At 55.3% G+C, this 22,542-nt stretch overlaps 9 protein-coding genes across 9 annotated transcripts; 4 read left to right on the top strand and 5 right to left on the bottom strand.

Moving 5' to 3' along the window:
• Nucleotides 1-471: 471 nt before the first annotated feature.
• BO66DRAFT_57256 (uncharacterized protein) lies at nt 472-1,198 on the bottom strand. Its single transcript, XM_025653418.1, has one exon. The coding sequence runs from the start codon at nt 1,074-1,076 to the stop codon at nt 576-578; it is 501 nt and encodes a 166-aa protein (XP_025505267.1). The 5' UTR covers nt 1,077-1,198; the 3' UTR covers nt 472-575.
• A 122-nt stretch (nt 1,199-1,320) lies between these two features.
• Nucleotides 1,321-4,175, top strand: BO66DRAFT_320404 (Zn(II)2Cys6 transcription factor domain-containing protein; the record flags this gene model as incomplete). The annotated part of the gene is made up of 4 exons (XM_025643671.1): nt 1,321-1,768; nt 1,824-2,949; nt 3,599-3,968; nt 4,062-4,175. 4 exons carry the CDS (start codon nt 1,321-1,323, stop codon nt 4,173-4,175), a joined length of 2,058 nt encoding a protein of 685 aa, XP_025505266.1.
• A 1,716-nt stretch (nt 4,176-5,891) lies between these two features.
• sidJ (putative siderophore biosynthesis lipase/esterase) lies at nt 5,892-7,050 on the top strand (the record flags this gene model as incomplete). The annotated part of the gene is made up of 2 exons (XM_025649251.1): nt 5,892-5,948; nt 6,043-7,050. 2 exons carry the CDS (start codon nt 5,892-5,894, stop codon nt 7,048-7,050), a joined length of 1,065 nt encoding a protein of 354 aa, XP_025505265.1.
• Nucleotides 7,051-8,589: 1,539 nt separating this feature from the next.
• On the top strand, nt 8,590-14,877 carry sidD (nonribosomal peptide synthase SidD). Its single transcript, XM_025644621.1, has 2 exons — nt 8,590-8,940; nt 8,996-14,877. Exons 1-2 carry the CDS (start codon nt 8,662-8,664, stop codon nt 14,819-14,821), a joined length of 6,105 nt encoding a protein of 2,034 aa, XP_025505264.1. The 5' UTR covers nt 8,590-8,661; the 3' UTR covers nt 14,822-14,877.
• Nucleotides 14,878-15,743: 866 nt separating this feature from the next.
• Nucleotides 15,744-16,139, bottom strand: BO66DRAFT_285154 (uncharacterized protein; the record flags this gene model as incomplete). The annotated part of the gene is made up of 1 exon (XM_025643116.1): nt 15,744-16,139. A coding segment is annotated over one exon (396 nt), but the record flags the coding sequence as incomplete, so codon positions are not given.
• Nucleotides 16,140-17,610: 1,471 nt separating this feature from the next.
• On the bottom strand, nt 17,611-19,242 carry BO66DRAFT_57217 (Zn(II)2Cys6 transcription factor). Its single transcript, XM_025653417.1, has one exon. The coding sequence runs from the start codon at nt 19,118-19,120 to the stop codon at nt 17,648-17,650; it is 1,473 nt and encodes a 490-aa protein (XP_025505262.1). The 5' UTR covers nt 19,121-19,242; the 3' UTR covers nt 17,611-17,647.
• Nucleotides 19,050-19,687, bottom strand: BO66DRAFT_390981 (uncharacterized protein). The gene is made up of 2 exons (XM_025647147.1): nt 19,150-19,687; nt 19,050-19,103 (listed from the first exon to the last, which is right to left on the bottom strand). The coding sequence occupies exon 1, from the start codon at nt 19,591-19,593 to the stop codon at nt 19,366-19,368; it is 228 nt and encodes a 75-aa protein (XP_025505261.1). The 5' UTR covers nt 19,594-19,687; the 3' UTR covers nt 19,050-19,103; nt 19,150-19,365.
• Nucleotides 19,688-19,968: 281 nt separating this feature from the next.
• fahA (fumarylacetoacetate hydrolase FahA) lies at nt 19,969-21,540 on the top strand. The gene has a single exon (XM_025653416.1). The coding sequence runs from the start codon at nt 20,176-20,178 to the stop codon at nt 21,472-21,474; it is 1,299 nt and encodes a 432-aa protein (XP_025505260.1). The 5' UTR covers nt 19,969-20,175; the 3' UTR covers nt 21,475-21,540.
• Nucleotides 21,541-21,606: 66 nt separating this feature from the next.
• Nucleotides 21,607-22,308, bottom strand: maiA (maleylacetoacetate isomerase MaiA; the record flags this gene model as incomplete). The annotated part of the gene is made up of 1 exon (XM_025645478.1): nt 21,607-22,308. One exon carries the CDS (start codon nt 22,306-22,308, stop codon nt 21,607-21,609), a length of 702 nt encoding a protein of 233 aa, XP_025505259.1.
• Between the last annotated feature and the right edge of the window lie 234 nt (nt 22,309-22,542).

Genomic DNA, 22,542 nt, shown 5'->3' with positions numbered 1-22,542 from the left:
TCATTCTTCTACTCTGTCTCAAAGGCCCGATGAAGAGCAATATGATCAACGAGTGACTAACTTATAGGGTCAGAGCATTCCCAGCCGTCATCAGCGTGTGAAACAATCTGCTCAACACGACACACTCTCCTGCTTCTCTTTAGATTCAGATGCCACAGAACATGTGCCAGAATGACAGAGACTGTCTTCGCTCGACGACCCAAAAAAGCTCTGCACGCCTTCGCAGTTTGGACTTGCTGGAGAATGCTCCATGACGCTTGGAATGCTGCTCAATGTGCCTTCCTTGCTGTGATTGACACTCTACACATGCGAAGTATGCAACATCTGCTAACACATGACTATCATAAGATGAGCTCGAAGATGTGAAATGCAAATGGTTACAGACCTTCAATTTTGTGACAATCAATCACGCCTTGTGAGGCGGCTCCTGAGCAGAGGAATAACCATGAAACCCAGCGGCTGACCGCAGCATCGGAAACAGGGCGGATGATCTCGGAGCTCTAATCGAGGTCCGCGCATACCCATACTTCTTCTTTGCCACTCGGTGTCACGCATATTCCGTAGCTTTGAGTCGTTCACAGGATGGCTCGGGGCGCCGGTGGCGGGTGAAATGATCTTCGTTGTGTAAGACAGGCTCCGACGGAGGCCACCGCGGGGGAACATGGTAGGGAACGCCCTGTGAGTGAGTGGCTCCGACGGGGCTCTAACTCTGGGGACTGGGAGACTTGGGGCTGATGATACCAATTAGGTATGTAGCACGATTTTAGCACTCGATTGAGCGGGTCTGTCGACTGGCGCTGAACATGACGATCACAGGCGGATAGGGCTCGGTAGTTCCGCCCTTCGGATCCGAGCATCTCTGTTCCTCGGCATTGAGAGAGCTTCAACCGCGATCTGCTTCGAGAAAATGTCAACAAGTTCATTAGACGACATTCCAGTGACACTTCCCGGTCTACCGACCTGGTCTTACGACAGTCGGAAGCGTACTGCACGATTCGCCAGCCTAGAACTCTAGTGTCATAGGAGACGCGATGATAAGCTGACCGGTCAATGCTCCCGACTAAGCCGTGAAACATGGCTATGTAACCTTCAACATCATGGTTACCTCAGGTGCTCTGCCTCGGTCTATACGCTGTTGGACCTGGACAGTAGTATCGAGGTGGTAGAGGCGGATGTACCATACTGCTGTTTCCCCCTATCTTTGGCACCAGGGCCCTTGTTCGTCTTTGCATTTTTCCTTACCAGTATATTACCTACGTCGATTGGAACTGAACCGCAATCTTTAGCATTGTCCTCAACCTGTGGGTTGTAGTATTTACAATGAATCAGGACAAGTCGTCGCAAGTCACCGCTGGTCCACTTCCCAAGAGTGTAAAGGTGCGAACGACTTGCAATGCTTGCCAGCAGGCGAAGATTCGATGCAGCCATGAGAAACCCTCATGTTTACGATGCCAAAAGCACAACTACAGCTGTATCTACAGCATTTCTCGGCGATTAGGGAGACCGGCCAAGAAAAAAGATACTGCAACGAATGGAAACCATTTCAACATGCCAAAACATGCCCGAGGTCCTCTGGATAAGAGATTCCGTGGGTATCCCAGAAAGAAGAGGATCATAGAGGAGCCGGTGCATGAAGCCAGGGCGAATCTATCAAGCTACCAGTGTGTCAATGAGAGAGCGATGCTTGACAACAATGCAAGCGAAAGCCTCGAAAACCTTGGTGTGGATGATGCAAGCCTACACCAAGACTGCTTTATGGATCCTAATCGTATGACTCCCTCTGGTACCTATTATTTACTCACACAATATCATCTGCTTACAAGATCTGAAAGTTTCCGACGGCAACGACCTATCTTCAGATAATTGGTTGCAGGAGTTCATGTCGAATCCTGTCGCGGATTTAGTGCAGGAGCGCGAACTGCTAGACTCCCTCGGCCTGAGCAACAACAAGACCGAGAGCGTCAACAACACGAGTCCCTCTCATTCAAGCCACTTTACAAGCCCATCAAGAAGTTTCCTTACCACGGACTCTCAAGACCAAGCCCCAGAGTGCTACTATCTGGCTCCGAGCAACTTCCCTAGCCATAGCCAGTCCCCTGCGGATGACGCCCACGGACCTGCAGACAGCCGGACCTCTGACCTTGAAGCTTTGAAGAAAGACTCGCTCGCCTGGCTACAGCCGGCTACCTCGTCTATCGATAGTATTCCACCAACGGTAACAAGAGCGATGTCAGCGACGGAGCCTTCCGGCAGTTTCCTCCCAACGAGAGCTCCGAAGCTTAACAACGCCTACAGCTATGTGCCAGAACACTTCAAGACAAACCCCACCATGCCTAGTTTCCAATATCAGTGCCAATGCCACGAACCGACGATACGCGAGTTGATTCAGGTCAACAACTTTGCATCGCGTGCGGGACCTGCAGCTACGATTGACTCCATCTTGAATTGTCAACGCGTGCTGCAGCAACTTTCGCACACCATCCTTCAATGCAACCTATGCTCCCGTACCTGGATCAATCTATTGATGATGGTTGTGGTCAGCATTGACAGCCTAGTGACCGCTCTAGAGGCGATTATATCTCTGGACAGCGGACTTGCAGAAAGGCTGTTCGCGGAGAACCCTGAGCCACTCCCTACAAGCAACAGGCCCGATAACATTCCCAACGCGAACTTTAGACGATGCCGAGCAAGCAGCCTCTATCTGAAGACACAGGTGGATGCCTGTCCGTTAGTGGTAGGAGGATTCTGTGTTCCATTTGAGGACAAATTTCTTTTCATAGCCCAGGTGCTGTACCTCCGGTTATCAGAGTTGCAGATGACCGTGCGTCGCATCCGTCTATGTACGCAAGAGTTTTTGGCAGTTCCTGCTGCCCGGGGCAGGCTGGGAATGATAATGGAGACCGATCAGCGGCTGGAGCTGATTATGATGAAGACTAAATTGCTAGCACAGTCATGATTTATACTCGCTTATCTCAATCGTATATCACTTTCGGCTCAGAGAGATTCCTCCGCTTCCATTGATTCTCTCCCAAAACAACACAGTCCATATAAGGTAATGTACCAGACTAGACCTGTGTTAAGTGCCTTATCTGGGCAGTCGCATGTGCTACGTACTAGACCCAAGAAAGTAGGAGCATCAGGGTTGCTGCCTGCGCGCTGGGGCATGGCCGAGAATCAGCTGTGTGACGAGTGCGCGGATCTCATTGCATGCTACGTCGCACAGTGAACTGGCTTGCGCAGGGAACAGACCAACAGAGCCTTTCCACCGGAAGTGATATAAGGTGAGGCTATTCTAGTACCTCCCCGGCACGACGGCGCGATTGGGCTGCAATGTAGAGTCGCCGCAAGGCATGTGAATTCAGGCGCCGGGCAAACCAGTCTTACTCAGGAGCCCAGGCCTGCGGCGACTGCGTGCGCGAATCGTGATCTTATTCGGCTCGAAGCTCCTACCAACAGGAAAGATGCGGTCGCCCATCTTATATTTCTCGATACAACGATGACCCTGTGTTCGGAGCAAACTGGACCACCCGGCTGTCAGAACGCTCTATTCGCTCTCTGAGCTCCGCCGTGCAGTCATGGACAGCAGCAGCAGCAGCAGCAACTGCTCCTGCTCGATCCGTCTCCTGCAGATCATGACCGAGTGCCGGAACCTGCAACCGGTCGTGGAGCTCGCCACCATCCTGGACCTGGTCCACCGGGTCGTCACCCACGGGAAAGCGATAGTCAAGTGCAAGGGCTGCCGCAGCAGCCCGCACTCGTCCTTTGCGATGCTGCCCGCGCTGGCCGAGCAGTGTCTGACCCTCCTCGAGGCCGGCAGTCTGGCCTACAGCATCACGAGTACCAACGGCAGCACGCTCCTCGACCCCACGGTGCTGGCGTTCGAGCAGCCGCTGTCGCAGTACATCTGCCTGCGCAGCCCGTCGCAGCTGGGCCGCATGGAGCTCGATGAGAAGGAAGCCACCCTCTTGGTCCGGACGCTGATCGGCCGCAACGCCAAGCAGTTCCTGGGTCTGCTGGAGAGTCTGCAGAAGCTGCTCCAGTCCCTGGGGAAGGACATTGAGCCGGCCTTGCCGCCAATGGGTCATGCCGTGCTGCACCCCTGCGAGTCGGTGGTCGAAACCACGCTTCGCCGGTTTGTGGTCTTCCTAGAGCAGATCAAGTTCGAGGTAGGTTAGTCCCTCGCGGTCGGATTGGCAAGATAGCTAATCAGCCGCTCACAGTGAGCTTGATCTAGATTATGTTCTTTTTTTCCCTTCGCAAGGATGGTTGGGAGATCAATCAATTGAAGAGATAGAGAGCGGGAAGATAGAGTACATTTTGTCTTGTAAGGGAAAGTTGGTGCGTTGATCACTCATTGTATGTTCAGTGATGTGAATCTTTCTGATCTGGTCTCTCACTTTCTGTCTGGTGATGGTGATGGTGATGGTGACGGTGATTTGATAGCCTCAGTCAGAAGAACTATTCAATGCCTAAGGTGTGCGCAGAATGGTCCCTGTTTGCAATGTTTACACCTCTGTTCCGTGCCTGCCGATCCCCTCAAATTAGGCGGTGTGCATTGTGTTTGTGAGCCCCCAAGCATTAATCGCACATGTCTCGATCCTGTAGATAGCGTGTACTTGTTACCTAGATAAGTTTGTACTGTATCTAGGCAAAATTTCTATGTAGCCTCATGTCATTTATCACTTTCTCAATGCACTGCAAGAGGTTCAATGGCCAACGGCATGATGGCTCTTTCACTGAAATAATGCCAAGGGAAGAATCGGGGGCAGTCAGGAAATAATGTGGGCTCCAGCTCAACGTTTGCCACGGATTCGAGCGATTTCTGCTAGACTAGCTCCGTGCTCCGAGAATTGCTCAGGGGGGTCTCGCGGGCTCCTCACCATGCTGCAGGTACAGTACAATTGCTGCTGGCGATGCCATCTTTGCCAGTGTTCGCTCCCCTGTCGTACAAACCCCGCGTACACTGTAGCATCAGTCTACATAGTTTTGTTGTCCATCGAGGTTACCTACCTTAACCTTCATCAACAACCCCTTAAATATCCCTCGACCGCAACAACGTCGGAACCTCCCAACAGCGCACAGGGACGCTAATGTACGGAGTAGTCAAGACCCAAACGCAACGGTGAGTTTCGATCAGATTAGACAAAAGCGGATCTGATAGCTGAAGGGTGGCTTGTCTGGTGCTGAACCGGAGAATCTGATTAGATCCATAGTGAGGCCCGAACACCGGAACCGCTGGAAATGAATTACGTACCCTGACGTGGTAAGGACACTGTAACGGACTAGTCTCAGACATCGTTACCGGTCGCAGGAAATTGGTTGTGTTTCGATGTGACTTACCCCTCACTGGATACGCATTTTCAGCACGTCTTGTTCAAGATTTCAAAAGCACCACTTGACTCGGACTAACAAGCCCGAGTAAGAAGGTTCAGTCCGCTTTCAGCGTCTCGCACATCCAGTCCGAGTGTGTCTGGTACCTTGGTTACGTTACGAAGCTGTGTGTACTGATTGATAAGCGACTGCTTCCTGGTCCCAGGGAACCGGCTCCTTCACAACAACGGGTCGGTCGGATCAGGTCGGGTCAAAGCAGAACCTCAGAGTGGCCCAACTGAAAAGAGCAAGCCAAACAGCTAAAATACCCACACAGCAATTGCCGGTCTCAGAAATACTTTCAGCCGAGGGAAAAGGAGAACGTGGCCTATGAATTCATTCCCCACAATTACGCGATAACAGAGGGGTTTGTTTTCTTAAAGGCCACCGCTGGCATCATCCCATCATTTGCGAGAGAACCCGAGAACCTGCCATTGCAAAAGCTTCCGTGGAATTTCTGGAAAACTCCCTCTCTCCTTCCACACCACAGACAATATCAGCTCTTCACCACCACACAGATCATGTTGTACTCCAAATTCTGGCCCAAGGGTGGTATCCCGGGCATGCTCCACCACTACGTACGTCGACGATTGACCCCTCCACATCCGCAGAGAAAAGAGGAAGAGACATAGCAAGAAGGCAACTGACCATTTCACCTCCCATAACAAACAGACTGAATCCCTCGTCACCTTCGAATACACAACCGGCAAGGTCGCTCAACCTCACAGTCTCCTCTTCGTCGGTGGTTTGGGTGATGGGATCGGTACCACGTCCTACGTCGCCGACATGGCGAAAATGATGGAGAAGAGCGATTGGTCCATTTTCATGCTCAACCTCACCTCCTCCTACAACTCCTGGGGTCTGGGCCACCTGGACCGCGACACGAACGAGATTACCAAGTGCCTCAACTACATCCGCGACTACAAGACGGAGAAGTACGGCAGCCCCGGCAAGATCGTGCTGATGGGCCACTCGACGGGCAGCCAGTGCGTGCTGCACTACCTCTACCGGCCGAACCCCTTCACGGTCGCCCACCCGTTCGACAGCGAGCTGGAGCACCTGCAGCGCATGGCCCTCGACGGCGCCATCATGCAGGCGCCCGTCTCCGACCGCGAGGCCATCCAGTGGGTGCTCCACTGGGGGTTCAACGGCAAGACGCCGGAGCAGGTGCGGGCGGTGTACGACAAGGCCGAGGCGCTGGCGCGCGAGGCGGTGCGCGACAAGGACCCCAAGTTCGACACCGTCCTGCCCCTGGACGTCACCGCCAACATCTGCTACGGCGCCAACGTCCCCATCAGCGCCCGCCGCTTCCTGAGCCTCGTGAGCCCCGACAGCCCCGCCACGCCCCAGGAGGACGACTTGTTCAGCTCCGATCTGAGCGACGAGCACCTGCAGACCACCTTCGGCAAGATCCGCGACTCGGGCCTGCTCCGCAGTCGCCTGATGGTCATGTTCTCCGGCGCCGACCAGGCGGTGCCGGACTGGATCGACAAGGAGAAGCTGATGGCCCGGTGGAGGAACGCGGCGAACCACAACGGCGAGGCCGAGATCTGGGATGACCAGCACAGCTTCATCATCCCCAATGCCTCGCACGCGCTGAGCAATGACGACCAGGCGGAGCCGAGAAGGCTGTTGGCCGAGAAGGTCATCAGCTATCTGAATGCAGTCAAGGGAAACTGAGATAGATGATTATGACCTCGTTTTGTTTTTAGCGTGCAATGTTAGAGATTCAACGGTTCAAATTAGAGCATAGATTTGTGAATAAAAATCGATGACTACATTCTTCATCATTGTATGTCAAAGCAGGGTGTTGGACCTTGACTTTTGACTGGAAATGACTTGTCCTTGGAAAGTGCGGACAATCTGCACCCCCCCAGTCCACCATCAATTGTGGGCAAAACAGATATAGCAGGAACATTTAACTGTAGAAATAATTGTCTCAACTTCATCACCACTCTCTATGCTGTACAATTCTCTCCTCTCCTGAAGAAACCATACCAAACCAAATCCCAACTTTCGACCCTCAAAACCCCCTCATCCCCTCTTGCCCAGCCCCATAAGTTACCGCGCAGGATGTATTGGACCGCGTACTGTACATACGGTCACACTCGACACCCCCTCCCCCCACCACACAATACGGTACGGTACCCGAACAAGCAAAACCTCATCTTATCACTGATTGATAAAATGATTTTTCCCCACCCCGCCGTGATAAAAATTTCTTCCACTCCCAAACCCAGTTTTCCCTAACCGAGGTGGGCAAAGGCTGCTGCTGCACTGAACTCGATTGGCACAATTTTTTCAATGCTCAATTCTCAATTGAGTATGTCCGTAGTCTAAATTCGCGCGAAGGAGATTGCAGCAGACTAGTCTTGGGTCAGGCGACTTCTTATCAATCTCCTCCGCCCCGCCGAACGTCGGAAGGGATGGGCATGCTCTGTGGTGGGTTGAAACCGAGAGTGGATTAGGATGTGGTGGTGGAATTGCAAACTGGGTAGCACTCTAGCCCATTCACTCACAGCTAGCTGTGCACTTTCCCAGCCCCTCTCGGCTCTCCTTAGGAGTCAGGACTCAGGTAGACTTTCAACCTGCAGAGATCGGGTACCTACTTACTCGTCTGCAATATGCAGTCAACAACCTAATTAATCTCCAATGTCCGTAGTTGCTCTCCGAGTCTCCGTCCGCACTTTCGGTCCACTGCTCGAAAACAAACAGCGCCAATCTGCAGGTTCCTCCTTCCCGCAGATGTGATGAAGGGAAACATGATAATCTCCACCACACAGCCGGTGCGCGCGGCTCGCGCTGCACCTGGTGGGGAATCTCCCTTTCGCATCTTGCACAATTCCCCATCCACAAAATCTTGGCTGGCAGGCCAGCACCTACTATATAATTTCACACCATACCCGTTTGGTCACAGAGGGCCGAACTCGCGCAAGCGGTGACTCGCCGGTCTGGTCGGAGAGCGGGCAAAGAAGGAACCTACTTTTACTACTTGCATCTTTAATAAATCCACCTTCCCCTCCTTCCCCCACCACCACTACCACCACCACCTCCTCCTCTCAATCCTTCTCACCAGACAGACACAAACCTTCAGCTGGACTGCTGGGAGACGAAGACGACTTATATGACCCCCCTTTGACAGGTAACTCAACAAGGGATTTCAAAGCTAGAGTCATAATGTCGCAACAACAACAACAACAGTCGCAAGTCGACGCCGACGGTTTCCACCTCTTCCAGGTTGCCGGCCTGGAAGCCCCCTCCACCTCCACCTCCACTATTATTCCGACAGGCATGAGAGAGGAGATTCTGCTAGTATCATGGATCATTCTGCTGTTGCAGTCCTGCGAAGACGGCCAGGTTCGCTTCGAATGGGCGTATTCGGGCGCCGAGAAATCGTCGCTTTCGACACCACAAGTGATGCCGGGATTACAGAGCACTATCGGTCAGGTCTCGGCCGCAGTCGCCCAACACATCGCCGCAGCCACGCAAGATCAATCGCCTGTGACACCCACGACGCTGTTATTAAGCACGGGCACATTGTCACAAGCCCCCGAAGAGGTAAAAGATACAGTGAATCATTTGTCGAGAAACTGCGAATTCAAGCTAATGAACGACCGCGAAACAGGGTGTCACCCATGTGGAGGTTGGCTTTGAGAGCGGAAACCTCAAGATTCGGCCAGCATGGCACTCACCCAGCGTGCTGGAATTCACCGTGGGGCTACATGTCACGAAGCTAGCGGAGCTGGTTCAGCGATGCCTGAGCAATCCCGAGAGCACCATCGAAGAGTGCCTTCGAGCGACCACATCCGATCTGGATGAGATCTGGCGCTGGAACCATGAGTTACCACCAACATATAGCTTCTGCACGCATGAAATGGTAACGGAATGGGCGCAAAAGGCTCCGGAGAGCGAGGCCACTGCGTCCTGGGACGGCAACCTCACCTATGCACAGGTCGACCGTTACTCCACGCACGTCGCCTGGAAGCTCAAGGAGATGGGGCTTCGACTGGATGATATCCTGCCCATCTGCTTTGAGAAGTCGCGGTGGACCATTGTGGCAGTTCTCGCGGCGATGAAGGCTGGCGCGACCTTTGCGCTCATGGACCCGACGCTTCCGCTGGCCCGTCTCCAGAACATGGCGCAACAGGTTGGGGGCAAGATGATGCTTTCGTCGCGCAAGCAGCACGATCTAGCGACCTCGATTTTGCCCGGCGGTCCCGTTCTAGTTGTAGAAGAAGACACTTTCCAGGGTTTCGATCTGAACCAGGAGCTTCAAGCGCTTCCCACCGTGCCCCCGACCACTCTGATGTATATCATCTTCACCTCGGGCAGTACGGGTACTCCCAAAGGCGTAACCATCTCCCACCAAACCTACACGAGCAGCGCCATTCCACGTGCCAAGGCCGTGGGATATACACCCGAGTCCCGGGTCCTGGACTTCGCCTCCTATGCCTTCGACGTCAGTATCGACAGCATGCTATTGACTCTAAGCAACGGTGGCTGTCTATGCATTCCTTCGGACGAAGATCGACTCAATGATATCAACGGAGCCTTCCGGCGGATGAGGATCAATTATGCTGGATTGACGCCGTCAGTGGCGCGCATTCTAGATGCGGATGTGATCTCATCGCTGACTGGTCTCGGTCTTGGCGGTGAGGCTGTCTCAGCGCGAGATGTGAAGCTGTGGGGACAGGACACCCGCATCATTATTGGCTACGGACCTTGTGAATGTACGATTGGATGCACAGTCAACAGCAGCGCAGCGACTGGCAGAGACTATATCTCAATCGGACCCGGCAACGGTGCCGCAATGTGGATCACCGATCCCAACGACCACGATACCCTCATGCCTGTCGGCGCTGTTGGCGAGCTGCTCGTTGAGGGACCGATCGTCGGTCAGGGCTACCTCAATGACCCTGAGAAGACCGCCACGGTGTTCATTGAGGATCCTAAATGGCTTGTTGCGGGCCACAATGGCTACGAGGGTCGTCGCGGCCGTCTGTACAAGACGGGTGACTTGGGACGGTACGACCCGGACGGCTCGGGTGGCATTGTCTTCGTTGGACGCAAGGACACCCAGGTTAAACTGCGCGGTCAGCGTGTTGAGCTCGGGGAGATTGAGAGTCAGCTCAAGGATAGGTTGCCTTCGGATGCTAATGTGATCGCTGAGGTGGTTGTGCCGCAGGGAACCGGTGGTCAGGCTACTTTGGTTGCGTTCGTTACTTTCCAGTCCGCCAAGGCAAATGAGCAGGGCGACCTGAGCCTGGTTGAGCTACCGGATGAACAGCAGAAGACGCTCTCCGAGGCCAATGCCGACGTAGCCAAGGTCCTGCCGCGATACATGGTCCCCACGGTCTATATCCCTGTGAACTATATCCCAGTCCTGATTTCCAGCAAGACGGATCGCAAGAGACTCCGACAATTTGCTACCACGGTTGACATTCGCCAGCTCGACCAAGGGGCTGAGACAAACGGCGCCGGTCGGGAACTGACCGACCTCGAGCAGCGTCTTCGCCAGGCTTGGAGTGTGGTGTTGAAGCAGGATGCTGAGGGCATTCGGGCCGAGGACAACTTCTTTGCTCTTGGAGGTGACTCTGTCATGGCGATGAGGCTGGTGTCGGTGTGCCGCGAGCAAGGTCTTGACCTCACCGTCGCCAACACCTTTGGTCACCCTACCCTCTCGGGAATGGCCGGTGTTGTTCAGATTTGCGCCACTGAAGCCCGCGCTGAATTGCCCCCTTTCTCGATGATATCACAAGATGTCGAAAGCGCCTGTCGCGAGGCAGCTGCCGCTTGCGGAGTTGACCCAGCGGCAGTTGAAGACATCTATCCTTGTACGCCCACGCAGGAGTCGCTCTTTACCTTCTCGCTCAAATCTGTCAAGTTGTACGTGGCACAGAGAGTTGCGCGCATCCCATCGCACATCGACCTCGATGCTTGGAAGAAAGCCTGGGAGGAAGCCGTGGCCGCCAAACCTATTCTGCGCACTCGTCTGGTGCAGCTGCAGGATCCCGGTCTCCAGCAAGTGGTGCTCAAGGAGAACATTACCTGGAAGCATGCAATCGACTTGGCGCAGTACCTGGAGAACGATCGCGAGGAAAGAATGAACTTAGGAGAGAGCCTGGCTCGCTATGCGATTGTGGATGACGCCAAGGAGGGCAAACACATGGTCTGGACGATCCACCATGTTGTGTACGACGGGTGGTCTGAGCCACTGGTGCTTAAGGATGTCAGTGATGCGCTGAGCGCTAAGCAGATCGAGCCACAGGCACAGATGCGAGACTTTGTCAAGTACGTGCACGATACGGATGCGGCCGCTATGAACGAGTTCTGGAGACGCGAACTACAGGGCGCGGTTGGTCCCCAGTTTCCCCGCCTGCCGTCCAGAGATTTTATGCCCACTCCCGACGCCTTTATCGAGCATATGATTCCGCTGAAGCCCGCTGCGAAGTGGCCATTCACCATGGCGACCCTGATTCGCGGTGCCTGGGCACTGGTGGCTGCTCAGTATTCTGGAAGTGACGACGTCGTCTTCGGCGAAACGCTCACCGGTCGTGATATTGCTTTACCGGGCGTTGAGAGCATCATCGGCCCCTTGATTGCTACACTTCCCGTTCGCATCCATGTCAGCCGTACCAGTACGGTCGAGTCCTATCTGCAAGCCGTGCAGCAGACCATTCTGGCTCGTGTCCCCTATCAGCACATGGGCATGCAGAACATCCGCAAAGTCAGCCACGACGCCCAACACGCATGCGAGGCTGGCACCGGCTTGGTCGTCCAGCTGGAACCGGAGTACGTGGGTAGTGACCTGGGCTTTGAGACAGGTGATGTTGTTCGCGAAGCTTTGCACTTCAATCCCTATCCGCTTATGCTGGGATGTGCTGTGCGCAAGGGTGGGTTCCGGATCTGTGCTAGCTTCGACGGCAGCTTGATCGAAGTTGCACAGATGAAGCGTATGCTAGTGCAGCTGGAAGTGGCCTGCGTCGAGTTGACTAAGGGTCTGCAGCGGCGCATTGAAGAAATTTCGTGTCTGCCTGAGGTTGAGCTGAACCAGATTTGGCAATGGAACCAGACCCCTCCTCTGACGCGGGATGAATCATCGGGACGACTTCGTGCCGATGCCACTATCAAGCAGGGAGCGCAGTACCCCTCTGCAGTTGTTCCTTGGGTGGTCAACGCTCGCAACCCAGCTTTGTTGTCTCCCATTGGCTGTGTCGGAGAGCTCTGGCTCGAAGGCGCTTTTGTCTCCGGCGAAAATGTTCAGAACCCGGCCTGGCTGGTTGCAGGAAGTTCGACTAGCCCTGGTCGCAGTGGCACAGTGCAATCGACTGGTGATATGGTCCAGCTGCGCGAGGATGGTAGCCTGGTGTTTGTTGGCCGTAAGGAGAATGTTGTTTCAATCCAGGGACATGCTGTGGATATTGCCGATATCGAACTGCACTTGAACAGACAGCTGCCCGCTGCAGTTCGCGCCGCTGCGGCTATTCGACAGTCGCTCAACGAAACTGGACCGGAGTTGGTCGTTCTAGTAGAACGGCCGTCTTCCGATGAGGAGAGCCTTTCCATCCTACCAGCCACACAGGAGATTAGCGGCGAGTCGGCGGCCACTCTCAGTGCCACGATTCCCGTCAGTGCTGCTGTTGCTCTGAAGAAGCTTGACAAGTTCATTCGCGACTCGCTTCCCTCTTACATGTCTCCGTCTGCATACATTGTGGTTGACAAGCTGCCTACCCAGGGCGAACAGAGTGACCACAGTGTTCTCAACCAGCTGGCCTCTAAGATCCCTCAGGATATCTTGGAACAGACCCGCAACGGGATTAGGGAGGTATGGGCGAAGACTGCTATTCATACAAACCTGACAGCTCCCGAGAAGATTCTGCGGTCCGCTTGGGCCAAGATTCTTCGATTGCCTGAGGAAGAGATTGATGTTGATGACAACTTCTTCCGCCTGGGTGGTGACTCCGTCCTGGCAATGAAGCTGGTTTCCAGTCTTCGTAGCCAGGGTCATAGCCTGTCCGTGGCCGACATCTTCCAGCGTATGCGCCTGGGTGACGCGGCCCGAGTGTTGAGGGTCGATCAAGCCTCTAAGGCCAAGCAAGCTCAGCCCTACCAGCCTTTCTCCACTCTTGGCCGTTTGGATGTTGAGCAATTCTTGTCCCAAACCATCCGTCCTCAGCTGGCAGAAACTTCCTGGTCAATCAAGGACGTTCTTCCTGTGACGGACTCCCAAGCGCTGGACATCCGCGCAACCGTGCATTCCCCGCGCACCTCGATCCAATACACCATGCTCATCTTCGACCAGGGGGCGGTTGATCGTGAGCGACTGCTTCGCGCGTGCAGCGACCTCGTCAAGACCCACGACATCCTGCGGACCGTTTTTGTCGAGCACGAATCGGCCTTTTATCAGGTTGTGCTGAACGAGCTCGCCACCCCTCTGACGCAGCACACGGCCGACAAAGAAGACCTGCAGCAGTACATCACCGAGCTGTGCAACACCCACATTGCCTCTGACTTCCCTCTCGGTTCGTCCTTCTTCCAGTTCTTCCACGTCGAAGCCCTGGACGGCCGCGAAGCCTTGGTCCTCGGTCTTTCTCACGCGCAATATGACGGCGAGTCTCTGCCCCACCTGCTCCGCGATCTCGAAACCCTTTACACCAGTTCGCAAGCGACCGATCAGGTTCCCTTCTCCGCGTACATGGCACACATCACCAAGCCGGAGACCCAGACCCCTGCTCTCACCTACTGGAAGAACCTCCTCCACGACTCGACGCTCGCCGTTCTCCCCTCCACCAGTCCGAAATCGCCCGCCTCCAGATCCATTTTCCACACTCAATCCCTCGACCTGGACCTCACTTCTGTCCAGGAAACCACCGCCACAACGACTGCAACCCTCCTTACCGCCTCGTGGGCTCTCGCTCTCGCCCGCCTCCTGCAGACACGCGACGTCACCTTCGGCGGCGTCACCACCGGCCGTACCCTCGACCTTATCGGAGTTGAGAACGTTGTTGGTCCTTGCTACCAGCTCGCGCCGATCCGGATCAACATCCAGCGCGAGTGGACCGCGGTGGATCTTCTAGGGGCTGTGCAGCGCCAGAGCGCCGAGTCGGCGGCGTACGACTTTGTGGGCTTCGACAAGATCGCACGGGAATGTGCGCCCGCATGGCAGGGAGCCGGGTCGTTCGACTCGATCGTGCATCACCAGGACTTCGAGGACTTTGACACCATGCCTTTCGCTGGACGGGAGTGTGCGGTTGATATTCTGAACCCGCATGGGGACGCGGCGTACCCGGTCAAGGTTGTTTCGTTCGTGAAGGGAGGCCAGTTGCAGTTGGGCGTTGTTGGCAGCGAGGAGGAGGAAGTGAAGCGTTGGTTGGGGTTGGTGTCTGAGACGGTGCGGGAGGTGGTTTCCGGTGTTGAGGGAGGGAAGGTTTTGCTGGAGAGTTTTGAGTGATGGTTGATTGATATCATTGACACGTAAGTCATGGAAGCAAAAACATAGACTTAGAGAATAGATCATGTTTGTTCTACCTAGCCACCTAGCCTCTAAGTCGGAAGGAGGGCGAAGTGCACCTTCCTTACACAGGAGACCGCAATACTCCTATTTCGATTTGAGGTACGCGAGACGATCTTGACGTGATTACCTTGGTCATAAGCGTGGTCTACGAGCAGCCCTACTTGTAGACTACAGGAATTTACCATCAACACAATTCAAGATCCCAAACTTCAATCTTCATCTCACATTCAAACAGTCATAGCTTAACACAATTCAAGATCCCAGACTTATACCTTCACCACATGCAATTCAATTACAGCCAAAAACAACGACGCAAGAACGCAACAAGGCAAGAATACACATACAAAAATCAATACAAACCCCAGAAAACATCAAACAAGCAAAGCAAGGCTCCCCCAAAAGTCCATCAAAACATAACCCCAAGCAACTGGGGATACCAAACCCCACCCAACAGCACAGGCACCACCGCTCCCACCAGCAAAGCCCACAGAACAAGGTGAACAGGCACCCACGTCGGCGCCACCAGCGACAACCCCGCAAGACACGCAGCCACCAAGCTGTCCCCCAGAAACAGAACCCCCAGCCAGCCACCAACCCACAACCCCAATTTCGGGCCCATTCCCTCGTCTGGACCCGTTGTTCCCTGGTCAGAGGGGCCCGGGCCTTGTTGCAAGTGGTCGTCGCCAAGCCCCCATCAACAATAATCATCCACCCCAGCCGCATGGTAGACATGCTCCACGCCACAGGCGGAGTACCCCCCGGCGTAGAAGGTGGTGCCTGCCGAGCGTTAGCATACCCTAACCCCACCCAGCCCAACCCCTATCCCAATCCCGGAAACAAAAGAAAAGAAAAACCCACCATCAACAGGCAAATCCCCCCTCGGCCCCCTGACGACACTCTGACTCTCCCGCTCGGGCGTCAGCCTCGCCTCGCAGCTCAGCTGCTCCGCCGCGGCGCCCACGGAGTCCCCGCCCAACCACACGTCCACATGCCACATGTGCGGCCAGTGCCGCGTGCAGCTCTCGCAGTAGTCCTCGTGGATGAGGTACTTCTGCAGGTACGGCGAGTAGATGACCTCGCACAGCTCGAACTCGCCCGGCGCGGTCGCGAAGGTCAGTGGGTCGTCGTACGTGCCCGTCCCGCCGGCGGTGCCGGTGCCGCTGCGGTGCGGGCACTCGTACGCGATGGCGGCCCCCGGCGGGTCGTTGTCCGGGTAGCCGTAGAAGGTGTAGGTTATTCCGTGCAGGGTCGTGCATTGGTCTTCCGGCGTGGTTATGGGGAGGGGTGTTAGTGGTTTGGTTGGAGGTGCTGGTTGGGGTGGGATGTTAGGGTTAGGGTTTGCTGGGTTGGGTGCTTGGATGGGTGGTGGGGAGGTGGGGGGCATGGGGAGGATGGTGTAGAGTTGGTTTGGGGGGGTGTTTGGGGGTTTCAGGTTGGTTGTGGGGTTGTTTGGGTGGGTTTGGAATGTGGTGGTTGGTGGGTTGGGAGGGATGGTGGGGATGATAGGTGTAGGAGGGGCAGGTGCAATGGTGTTGACGGGGGCAGTGGGAGAGACAGGGGTAATAGTGTTGGCAGGGGCAGTAGGGTTAACAGGCGCAGGGTTGACAGGGGCAATAGTGTTGACAGGGGCAGTGTTGACAGGTGCAGGGTTGACAGGCACAACAGGACCACCAGACTGAGGCAGCGAAGAGCCAGACGGAACGCCACGATTCGGCAGTCCCACACGAGGAACCCCATCACCGGAAGTGTAGTTCTTGTTGTGGTCGTGCTCGTACTCGTGGTTGTGGTTATCGCCAATCCCAGCCTGGTGCCCTGCGCCCTCGAGATCTGCGGTGGACTCACTGGTTCCATTACCCAGGCACATAGGCGTCGCCTTCGGGTGCTTGTTCAGCTGAGTGCCCAGACAGGCACCCAGGATGGTGATGGCGATAACCACCACAGCCAGAGGAATGGCCCAGCGCAGCCACTTCTTCTTCTTGTTCTTGTCGGTGGTCGGTGGCTTGCTGGCGCTGGTGGAGGTTGCAGGCCAGGGAAGCTGTCCGCCTCCGTAGTGTTGCATCGTCGCGGTGCTGTGGATGGGTTAGTATACGATCCTGATACTGAGTAGATGGGGGCTGGGATGAAATACTTCATGGTAGAAAAGGTGCTTGATGGTAGGAAAGGTTCTTGATGGTAGGAAAGTACTTGATAGTAGTGAGGGTGCTTGATAGTAGTGGAGGTAGTGGATGTTGAGGATGCTACTTGATGATACTGAGGTGGTGCAGGAATGGTGCGAAAGAGGTGTTGTGGATAGATTCAGCAGATGGAGAGATTCAACGGGAGAATTCAGGTAGTCAGGACGGTGACTCAGATGCATCATAGTATCAAGCATCAGGAAATGCATTTCCGGGAGACTTACCATCATTGCTATGCAATTGTGACCGTATGGGTGGTTGACTCACTCCTATAGCCATCCAAGTCTCTGAATAGCTTCAACCATGGTCTGGTTGGTTGAGACCAGTTCGAGAATCATGGTACAGCAGACACTCGTGTAGAGTATGTCATAGCTCGCCGTGGTTCTTGATGGAATCAATTCGAGCATCATCGCACAAGAGTAAACCTCTGAATAACTTCGTCGAACTCGCTATGACTCTCGATGAAGTCATGGAGTGATGCAACTACGCCGTCGAGTATCGGGCAAGTTCAGCAGGAAGAGCAAGGTGAATATGCAAACTAGTATTGTCTACGTACCCTTCACTATCATAGAGTCTATTAACATGAATGTTAGAGTATATCATTCAATACGACAGTGTCCTCTGGATAAGGTACGGCATCACCAATGTCTAACTGCGACATGCGGATCGGCGCCCAATCGGCAGCCTTTTGGCTTGATTGAAGAACCTCCACAAGAAACCGATCCCTTTCCTCGGGATACTCAGCAGCAATCCAGCTTTCGTCCCTCCGCATCTTCTGTACATCTGCCTTCAGCGCCTCAATTGCAATGCTGGCACAGACCTCGGAATTGATCATCCCTTCCATGTGTGGCCAGGCACGCAATGCTTCAATAGCTCGTACCCGCAAGCGCAGATCCGGGCATAGAGTGGCCACAATGTGCAAGCCGGGACACACCACCGGCTCCATTGTGAAGGTCGTGCTTCTCGAGATTTGGTCCATAATAGCGAGGCTGCTGGAAAGTACCGCAGCACATTCGGCAGTTATCTGACTGGTGCTGCAATCTCCGGGAAACAATACCTTCAGGGTGACGTATTGAACCAGCAGGAGATGACGAAGCACCTCCGCTCCACGTTCTTCCTTGGGAGTGAACCTGCTGCCGCGTTCCTGGCAGAAGGAATCAAGGGCCTGCGCAATATCTGCGTATCGGGCAAGAATTCTCTGTCTTTTGAGCCACAGATCGTCGTATTTTGCCAGAATCTCGGCGTGCGTTGAGCGCATCAGGTACGCGATCAGGAGAATCGAGTAATTGAGCGTTTCCGTGAAAGCTTGCCGTGCCTCGCCGACGCTATTTACAACGATAGGACATATGTTCAATACCCACTCAGGCTCATCTACTGCGTCAATGCTCTGAGTAGGTCCCTCGGCGGCATATAAGGCGGCGGTAACATTGAGGTGGTCGAAGAAGTCGACAAGGACGGGTTCTATTATCTGTCCCTGTGCCTGCGCCTCTTTAATCAGTTGCACCCCATGGTGAAGGTGCATGGCTGCTCTGCCATAATGACCCCGCAATAGCTCTCCCATCACAAACAGCAGACAGCATGTGATAACGGCCTGATACTTTTGTGGGTCGTTGGACGCGCCTCGTCTTCTCAGCAGGGCGGAGGATCGGGTGGAATGTTCCAGAGCGAAGTTCAAATGGGAGTCATCTGTTCGATTACCCGACAGTCGCATACGATTTGTCTCCGCGTCCTGGTGGATTGCACTAAGCATGATGACCGCATGGCAGACTGCAGGCTCGGCACAGCTCTGCGGAAGAATGTAGTGTTCCCAGAGAGGCGAGTCGAACAAATCCACGAGACCTGAGATCGTGTGGTATTGGAAGTATGAGAAACAGGTTTGCTCATCGGAGGTCAAAGCCGGGCCATGAAAGCGGCTGAGGTAGATGCGTGGGAGACCCATATTACGCCTGGCAGGAAGCCGATGAAAGTCATACTCGCATTTCCGACCGGTAGAGGTACAGTTGTTACATGCCCCTGGGAACTCATCGCATCGCACACGGCGCACACTGGAGGGGTCAGCCATGAGTCCGGGTACTGCCGTGTTATACCTACCGACAGGTGCGACAACCCGTTTTCGATCTCGAGCGAAACGCCTTCTGACGCTTGGACGGTATGACCGTCTTCTCAGTCATGATACCTGCACTGGATTGCGACCAAGGCGCCCCTGAAAGAGTCTGGGGAACGTACGTGAGGCTGAAATGGAGTGCAGCCAGGAGCCAATTTATTAGCTCAGCTAGTGTTGGCACTAAGATCAGGCGCGCTACCAGGCTAACAAGATAACAAGCAGTCACTTTGCCAGCCTTCCACTACACCAGGCTTGACCGATGGTAGTGCGGACTTAATAGGGGCTGATATCGCCGCCATCATGAGCCCCAAGCAGGCTGACAGGCTGGCGCGGATGTCCGAGTTGTTCTTTGTTGTTCTTCGCCTCTTGCCCGAATCAACTTGCAAGGCTCGCGGTCGCAGCGGTCGCAGCGGTCGCAGCTGAATAAGCATTGCCTTGATGCCACAGAAATTCGACGGATCTCTTTTTCGGGGTCGTTGCTCAAAACAGATGGTTATGCAAGTCCAGAGATGGACCCGGGACTCATAATCAATCTTTCCAAGTCATTGCAAATTCTCAAGCATTCGAGGACAAAACATATGGAAGGCCTTCGTTCTGGATCGGCTCTTGCGGTGCGAGGTCGAGAGGCCCGCTTGAACGGGAAGATGCTGCAGCCTTCGACTAGATTGAGCAATCTTTCAGCACAAAGAGTTGAAGAGTAGACATATCCAGCATATTGCGAAGTTACTAATAATAATGGACGTTAATGGACGTAATCTTCAGCGGGAAACGAGGGTGGAAAGGAAGATGGCAGCGGAAATGCAGCAGGAAAGACGCGGAATGGAATTGCCGGGGATAAGCGGAGACGGAGTGAATTCCGCAGGTGGGGCGCTCAACCCCGCGATTCATCCGTCGCATGAAGACATAACATACTTCTTGCTTGCTCGTCTGCCTTCCATCTTTTCTCCAGTCATCATCTCTCTCTCCTCTTCCACCTTTCAGTATCCTCTCAGCCTTTCCCTCCATCACACAACATGGCTTCGTGGTTACAAATCCCCAAGAACTCGCCCTTTTCGTTGGCGAACATCCCCTTCGGAATCATCTCCACAGCCAAAGCTGCCTCGCGGGTCCCTGCCATTGCGATCGGCGACTACGCCTTGAACCTGAATGCCTTCGCCTCGTCGGGCGGGTTCGCCCAGCTGCCCTCTTTCGAGCCCCACCTCAATGTCTTCGACCAACCCACGCTGAACGCATTCGCAGCATTGGGACGGCCAGTGCATCGCCAGGTTCGCGAGTACATCCAGTCGATCTTCCGCGCCGACACCCCCTTCCCCCAGATCCTCAAAGACAATGCGTCGCTGCAGCAGGAGGCCCTGCTGCCCCTGTCAGAAGTGACCAACCACCTGCCGATGCAGATCGGCGACTACACGGACTTCTACGCGGGTCTGAACCACGCCTACACGCTGGGAGTGCTCCTGCGGGGACCCGACAACGCGCTGCAGCCCAACTACAAGCACCTGCCCGTGGCGTACCACGGCCGCGCCTCCTCCATCGTGCCCTCGGGCACCCCGATCCACCGCCCCAACGGCCAGATCCTGGCCAACCCCACCGCGGTGCCCAAGGTGCCGACGTTCACCACCTGCAAGCGGCTGGACATCGAGCTGGAGCTGGCCGCGTTCGTCAGCCGGCCCAACGAGCTGGGCCAGCCGGTCTCCGTACAGGAAGCCGAGGACCACATCTTCGGGGTGGTGCTGATGAACGACTGGTCGGCGCGGGACATCCAGGCGTGGGAGTACGTGCCGCTGGGGCCGTTCAACGCCAAGAACTGGGCGACGACCATCTCGCCGTGGGTGGTGCTGCTGGACGCGCTGGAGCCCTTCCGCACCGCCAGCCTGGAGCCCGAGAACAACCAGAACGTGCTGCCGTACCTGCGCGAGAAGCGCGCGGACAACGTCTTCGACATCCCGCTGGAGTTCGAGCTTACCAACGAGGGGGGCAAGCCGACGACCATCTCGCGCAGCAACGCCAAGAACCTCATCTTCTCCTTCCCGCAGATGCTGGCGCACCACACGATCACGGGCTGCAACCTGCGGACGGGCGATCTGCTGGGCAGCGGCACCATCTCCGGCCCGGAGCCCGGCATGGAGGGCAGTCTGATCGAGCAGACGAAGGGGAAGAACCCGATCCAGCTGGCGGATGGCTCGGACCGGATCTTCTTGGAGGACGGCGACACGGTGGTTCTGCGCGGGAAAGCAGGCACGGAGGGGAATTATGTTGGGTTTGGCGATTGCGTAGGCAAGATCCTTGCTGCGCCTCAGTTGAACTTTGATTAGCTTCTTTTCCCGAGTAACCTAGCAGCCTAGGTAGTTTTATTTGCGTACCGTACAGATAAAATTGAAACAATGTGCCCTACCCTCCAGCAAACCAAACAATCGACCCCCAACGTAGATACACAACCAAACAATCTACTCCACCCGCAAGTCCGCAGGTGTATCCCCCTGCCTGGCCCAATGCGCCCTCCTCACCGCATCCAACCCCTCCAACCTCTCCACCACCCCGGCCACCACCGGAAACGCCCCGGCAACATCAACACCCACCCTCTCCGCGCCCCAAACCGCCGGCACCAAACACACATCCGCAACCGTCACCTCATCGCCCACACTATACGCCCCACCCACCCCCTCCTCCTTGATAATGGTCTCATACGCCCTCAGCCCATCCACAATCACCCCCCTCGACCACTCCGCGCGATCCACCCCCAACGGCGCCACGCGCTTCAACACCTTCAGATTCGTAACGGGCTGCACATCGCACGCGATAATCTGGGCCAGGGTGCGGGCCAGTGCCCGTTTGGCGGGGTCGCGCGGGAGCAGGGGGTAGGTATCTGGGAAGGCCTCGTCGAGGTATTCCAGCGCGGCGAGGGATTGGGTGATCTTGATAGTGTCCTGGGGGGGATCGTCCGCGGGGGCGGAACCCGGGGACGGGGCGATGAGGAGGGTGGGCACGGTGCCGGACGGGTTGCGGGCGAGGTTGTCCGGGGATCGCTGGGCGCCGTCGAGCAGGTTGAGGTAGACGGGCGTGTAGGGGAGGGATTTGAGGTGCAGGGCGATGCGCAGGCGGGCGGAGCAGGAGGAGCGGAAGTAGGTGTACAGGGTTATTTCGGGCATTTCTTTCGGGTCTGTGGTATGGTATTGATGGGTGGTGTGTGTGGTTTTGAGGGTTGGAGTAGAGTACATTGAAGGGTTTGAGATGTGTGCAGTGGGTATTCTGATGTGTGTGGTGGAAGGGCGGGGGGCTGCTGTACCCCGTATATGGCTCGTATATATATCTACGGTTCCAGGAGATTGCAATAGAGGGTAGGCGCGGAGATGCGGGATTACTTTGACTCAAATCGTCACACG

The sequence above is a fragment of the Aspergillus aculeatinus genome (genome assembly GCF_003184765.1).
Source record: "Aspergillus aculeatinus CBS 121060 unplaced genomic scaffold BO66scaffold_17, whole genome shotgun sequence".
Lineage (NCBI taxonomy): Eukaryota > Fungi > Ascomycota > Eurotiomycetes > Eurotiales > Aspergillaceae > Aspergillus > Aspergillus aculeatinus.
This window is presented reverse-complemented; position numbering and strand designations above follow the sequence as displayed.

Bases quoted from the DNA above. Each gene is read 5' to 3' on its own strand.
- BO66DRAFT_57256 (XM_025653418.1), bottom strand. From the start codon at position 1,076: ATGTTTCACGGCTTAGTCGGGAGCATTGACCGGTCAGCTTATCATCGC.
- BO66DRAFT_57217 (XM_025653417.1), bottom strand. From the start codon at position 19,120: ATGGCTGACCCCTCCAGTGTGCGCCGTGTGCGATGCGATGAGTTCCCA.
- BO66DRAFT_390981 (XM_025647147.1), bottom strand. From the start codon at position 19,593: ATGCTTATTCAGCTGCGACCGCTGCGACCGCTGCGACCGCGAGCCTTG.
- fahA (XM_025653416.1), top strand. From the start codon at position 20,176: ATGGCTTCGTGGTTACAAATCCCCAAGAACTCGCCCTTTTCGTTGGCG.
- sidD (XM_025644621.1), top strand. From the start codon at position 8,662: ATGAGAGAGGAGATTCTGCTAGTATCATGGATCATTCTGCTGTTGCAG. The intron at 8,941-8,995 runs GTGAATCATTTG...ACCGCGAAACAG, and splicing joins CCGAAGAGGTAAAAGATACA to GGTGTCACCCATGTGGAGGT.